The 6,000-nt window shown below is 38.2% G+C and overlaps 1 protein-coding gene across 1 annotated transcript; it reads right to left on the bottom strand.

Moving 5' to 3' along the window:
- Positions 1-722: 722 nt before the first annotated feature.
- On the bottom strand, positions 723-5,275 carry LOC145781980 (uncharacterized). Its single transcript, XM_082593697.1, has one exon. The coding sequence runs from the start codon at positions 5,266-5,268 to the stop codon at positions 3,154-3,156; it is 2,115 nt and encodes a 704-aa protein (XP_082449823.1). The 5' UTR covers positions 5,269-5,275; the 3' UTR covers positions 723-3,153.
- Between the last annotated feature and the right edge of the window lie 725 nt (positions 5,276-6,000).

Here is a 6,000-nt window from a genome sequence, read left to right as displayed (position 1 = left end):
AGGTTCTCATTGTACTGAGCCTTTGGCACTAAGAAGAGTAGGGTAGCCAGTTCCTTTCTCTAGGCCGCCTTTCCTGCAGCAATAATGCCCACCCAAATTATTACACCCTGGGTGGAGGTGAGCGTGTTTTCAACAACCAACTGAAGCCGGGAGTCGAACCAGGTTTGCATAATTGGAAAGCCAACGCCTTATCCGTTGCGCCATCTTACCGCTATTGTTATACGTAGTAGGTAGGGATTGTAGATCATAGGGATGCGAAACTTCATCCGCTTTTGGCTTATCCGCAACACTAGAAGGGTTAAGTTTTTTTCTAATTTACAAAATATTTTACTTTTATGGGTTATATAAGAAGAGTGAAGTTGGTTTTAAAGTAATTTAAGGTTTTTAGTTGAAAGCAAGCCAGCAGTAAAGCGTAAAAAAATTGTCAAATTGGCAATTGACCCTTCTAATGTTGAAGGAACAACGGAGTTGCGCGTCCCGTAATGTACCGTCCCTAGTAGTAGGCTATAAAAGATCTGGATTGTGATTTATGTTTTGCGTTGGGAGTTGGATTGGAGTCAACATTCCCAAACTATTTGGAGCTTGAGTGGATTTGGAGTCACAGACTTCATAGTCGAAGTGGAACAGGAGTCCAGAAAACCTGTACATCTATGATGTGAAGCAATGCCCTCACAATTTTCTTACATAAAACACCTTTTCTTCATTTGAATACACAATTTGGCTCAGAATTTTGTTTATTTTACATCAGTATTTCAGACTATTTACAAAGATTACCCACATGCAGTTGGCAATACAATTTCGCCACGAAAGCAAAATGCGAACAAACAAAACGCACAAACTAGAAGAAAACTGATGTTGGCAAAAAAAAATGTAATGCAAATAAATCAAGGACTGGATAAATTGTCAAAGCTGACGTTAAAGCCTGATGACCAACATGTTTTCATAATTATTGTTTTAAAGAAAAAAATCTCATGACTAGAATATTCCAGTACGATACGTCAGATGTTTATGTTTTTGCGTGTGGTTGAACTAAAAATAGTGCTCTGATAGGCCAACACCTCGGCACGCATTAAATTTTCAAGTTTTATAGCGAAATGCAATAGGCATGTAGGTAAGAGCAAGTTGCGATAAACATGGCTGATCGTTCCAAAAAAATTTGTAGTGAGTGGTTTTGACGAATCCACAGTCAAGACCAATAACTTTGCAAACCTCGAGTAACAGCAACATGAGCGCAATTAATCATATAATAGTTGGACCAAATGACGTGCTTTGCTGTTGACTTTCGAGAAATCATTAGCTGTGACATGGAAAACAGTGAGTTTTATCAAATAACATTATTAATCAGTTTATTCCTTTTCGGTGCTGAAAACGTATGATCCAGTATGATATACCTTACAACATAACAGTAAATTGCAGATATGACACGGCAGGAAGCAACGAAAGACTACACAGTTTTCGAATCAGATGCTTCCGCTCTGGTATTTATCGTTCAAGAACAATTTGACAGCTGAAGCACAGTTACACACTGTCGCTACAAAAATTAAATAAGCCAAAGACACAGATAAAGTTTCCAGAGTTGCTTTTCCAACATTGTTATTTGTGCATTTTCAGAAGATAGAAAAGACAAAACTGATGAATCACAACTTGAAAATGAGTGTACTGTACATATGATGTTTTTCGTAGCTGTCAACACGAAATTGAATGCCAACTGTATGAGCGGGCATAATAAACGCGGAATGGCCCGTTTCGGTGAGTCCGATTCCTATTCGGTGATTTTTTCAATTTTTTTTTTAAATTATCGGGTAGGCCTACCGTAGCCTAATTATCATTGCCGTTTTAGGGTTAGAGGTTAGGAACTCACCGAATCGGACTCACCGAATAGTAGCAGACCCTAAAAAACAAGCCTCGATGCCAGCTATGAAGACTGTACCAAGTTAAGTTACAGTGATCACTGACGATTTCAAATGAAGTCCCGACCCAGACCTCAAAACAACACAACTTTGCATTACTTTCTTTCTTCTGAAGCTTTTCAACTTCGCAAAAGATTAAAAATTGTTTGAAATCAAACACATCAATCCTGATTGGTCATCAATCATCATATACCAGAGATGCATGTTTTTAGCCAATTGAAAATCGCGATTAAGTCAAACGTAAAATATACAACAAAAAATGATTCAAAACGTCAAGCTGAATTTGAACACAAAAACCTTAACTTAACACATTATTTGCAAAACGATAACTTTTTTGAAAAATTAAACAGCTTAATGAGACATGTGGTCTTGATTGTTACAGTATTGTACTTACAGGTTTAATTCCATTACTAGAATTAAATACGTTTTAGTTTGAGCAATGAGTAATAGTTTTATGCCATTCAAAAATACGTCATTACTAAGAGCGTTACCAAATTATTATCCAAGTAACAGGATGCATGAGTGACGTCACTGTTAAGAGAAGGACATTATAGACAAGCACAATACAGTAGACGAATTTTAGCTGAAAAGCACATCAGATGCACTAGTACGACAATTCAAGTACTGTATGATATATATAAGTAGATTACATGCGTTGCGCAAGAACCCACTGCGCAATTCATTTACCACGAAAAAAACACCGTGGGCTTTTCGTTTTTCAGCTAAAAGTGCTGCCATTTCACAACATTATTTTTCGTAGTGAGGGTAATTTAAAAACGTTAATTTTTTGGTTACAAATTCAAAAACGTTGTTAGGCTGAGAGATATTAATTCAAAAATACTATTAGTTTAATTACCTTTAAAACACGGAATGGCCTGTTTCGGTGAGTCCGATCCCTTAACGAGGGATTTTTTCAATTTTTTTTTAATTATCGGGTACCGTAGCCTAATTATCATTGCCGTTTTAGGGTTAGGAGTTAGGGGTTAGAGGTTAGGAACTCACCGAACCGGACTCACCGAATAGTAGCAGACCCTTTAAAACAAGCACGTCAACGATCGTGTTAGGAACAACAACTTAAGAACTTCGGTAAGGATCAGGATTTTTTTAGTCAGAATTAAGTATTTAAGCAATTTTCAAAATTCCCAAAACAAGGTTTGATCAAGCTTTTATGGTACATGCAAGACGATGTCAATACCACAGCAATCTAAAAAGGTCAAAAAAATTGTAGACTACAACCGTACCACTAATATTCATCTTCAACTTCAGAAGTAGGGCTATCAATATTCACAGCCTTTGAAAAGAATACTTTCTTTCTTAAAGTCGTTATAGGCATTGACATTTGATTAAAAGGTTTGGTAGCCATCTCACTGTTGACTTTCACCATGATACTGAGCAAATCTTCGGTCTCGTGATACATTTTCAAATTTTTAACAAGTGTACTGATGTACCAACTTCCACTTGTCCTGCTCCTGTACGACAAGTAACCTGGAACGGTAGAATGGCCAATCAAAAAGTCAGCTTCACTTGGGGTGCTGATGTAAGAAATTTCTGGACTATCAGTTACAATGTCGTCGCTACTAGCAACAGATGTAGGTACTTCAGATGAATGTCCATCCATGCGTCTGTCACCTTGACACGCTTGAAAGAAGAAGATTTTCGGTTTGTTGACAAGTGAGGGACAATATTCTGGTTTAAATTTCTTTTGAATTTGTGACAACCTTACTTTCATCCCATCCACACCGTACACACATCCCTGCAGACCATGGGACATTATCACAACAACAACACAGTCAAATGCGCTATGATCTTTTGCTGCATACTCTGATACCACTTTAATGATTGCTCGATGGTCAAGATTTTCATACAGCTTCACTTGAAACCCAAAGCTTTTAAACATGTCATGCAGCTCTGTGGCATCTTTCTGACTTCCTTCTCTGTCTTTTAAACCAACATTTGGAACCGGGTAATTTGTTTCACCTAAGTGCAGTCTTCTCAATGCTTCTGCCTGATTCACTACGCCTTCAAATTGAAAATTATTTATTATCAAACACGTTCCTCTTGGTATGTTATTCATCTCATAATGCTCTAAAGATGTGATGACGTTTGGGGGTGTTTGGGAAAGATTGAGATTGTCTCTTGAATGGCTTTCACCAGAAGACTCCTCATTGATGGCTGATACCATTGCAGAAACATCATCAAGGTAGTCATCACCAGATAAATCTTCCATTTTCTTTTCTGGAAACTTTGCAGTGCTTCTTTTATAAGCCTGTGATGTTGTCGAACCCACAGCATCATTTTCAACTGAATCAAGACTGGAGTGATCTTTTATGGTAGTTTCTTCAGCTGAGGTACAAGGAGTCGCTGAACTTGAGCTAGCTAAAAGTGCAGTTGGTTCACGATTCAATGACGCAGGATCAAGATGAGGATTTCTTGAAGTTGCTTCTGATTCACAAGGTTGTGGTACACTCGGAAAATGTCTTGACATCAATGGAGAACTAGTAGAGGCGTAAAGAGTGGTTGGCTTTTCAGAGTTAGACTCACTTTCTGAAAACGTTCTACTCTCATCAGGAAGAGCAGTTCGAAATGTTTTACCGCTGTATGCAGACACTGAATCATCATATGATGGTGGGGAAGTTTTAGCAGCAGACAGCGATACATTGTAAGGAGTAGAAACTGAATGAAATTGATACCCTGGGCTGTAATTAGTGTGTGGTGAAACAGAATGGGTCAATTGAGGAAAGTGTGACAGACTCTGTGAATGAACTTGTGGCAGACTCTGTGAATGAGCCAAGTAATGATCAAATCTTCTTTCTGGTGGAGAAGCAAACTGAGATGCACTCTGATGTCTTTTTGGCAGAGTAATTGTCATGTCACCTTGGCTAAGGCGATAGAATGTTTGATAGGGAGCTTGATTGTCCAGACGCTGCAAACATTCCAAAATAAACTCTAAATCTCCATCTGATATGAGATCTTCTTCCTCTAAACAAATCAGCAATTTAATGACGTCTGTTGATTTTTGATAATTTCGACTGCTTAGTTTGTCCCTGCATGAATTTTTAAACAATTGAAAGTCAGACTGTGTCAGTTCGTCTTGAAGTTTAAAGCATGCAATTCTGAATGGAGTAAAGTTTTGAGTTGCTTGAGACATCAAAAAGTTATCTTCATAATCTCTGCGATTTTTTACTCCAGGTAAACGCTTCAACAAATCATGACGATTAATCCGATACAATACTTCAGCCAAAAATGACATCTCATTGGCACTAATCCATCCCTTTGTTTCAAAGTATTCAAAAAACCCAAGGGCTGTCGGAATTTCCATGCCATGTGGAATTGCATCTTTACACAAATATCTGAGCATTGTTACATTCTCACTAGTAAGTCCATCAGCAAGAACATGAATCAGGTGACGAAAATCCGAAGACACATCACCAGCCATTTTAAAATACTTAACAAAACTGTCTACAGTACAAAGTGCTCATGCACGCAATTATCTAAACAAGGTAATAGCAGTAATGTATTTTAGTCATTCCTTTTACATTCTTTGATTTATTCTTTAATTTGTGGACACTGGACATACGAGGTCCTTAAAAAGCTTTGACTTTATTGACTTTTGCAGGCCCTAGTAATCACAGGCCTCGAAACTGAAGGCGGCCATGGCCGCGATTAACCTTCAAAAACCGACATTTTGTTTGCCGAGTCTCGCCCTTCCGTCGGCCGCATTTGTCCGCCATGAAGTTCCGAGAAAATTTTACGCAAGCGGCCTTGTGAATAAAGTACTTTGCCACTTACAATCACAAAGGATTAGAAAGCAGTCAAAGCACCCAATAAATCACAATACACACTGTCTATGCTTGAATTGTTAACATTATTGATTGACCAAGCAGCTGATGTCTGACATAAGCAGAATGCAAGTGACATCACAATACACTTTATTGATGCGATATATTCAGTCTTCGAAATTAGCGTCAGCAAATGGCGCATTAGGGTCGGCAATAAAAATGCCGAGGCCACACGAACGCATGTAAGGTTAGGGTTAGACATTCCTCCCAGTCATTATTGCACACTGCACAGCCATAGATTTGTTCCTTAG

The sequence above is a fragment of the Aplidium turbinatum genome, chromosome 13 (genome assembly GCF_918807975.1).
Source record: "Aplidium turbinatum chromosome 13, kaAplTurb1.1, whole genome shotgun sequence".
Lineage (NCBI taxonomy): Eukaryota > Metazoa > Chordata > Ascidiacea > Aplousobranchia > Polyclinidae > Aplidium > Aplidium turbinatum.
This window is presented reverse-complemented; position numbering and strand designations above follow the sequence as displayed.

Bases quoted from the DNA above. Each gene is read 5' to 3' on its own strand.
- LOC145781980 (XM_082593697.1), bottom strand. From the start codon at position 5,268: ATGCTCAGATATTTGTGTAAAGATGCAATTCCACATGGCATGGAAATT.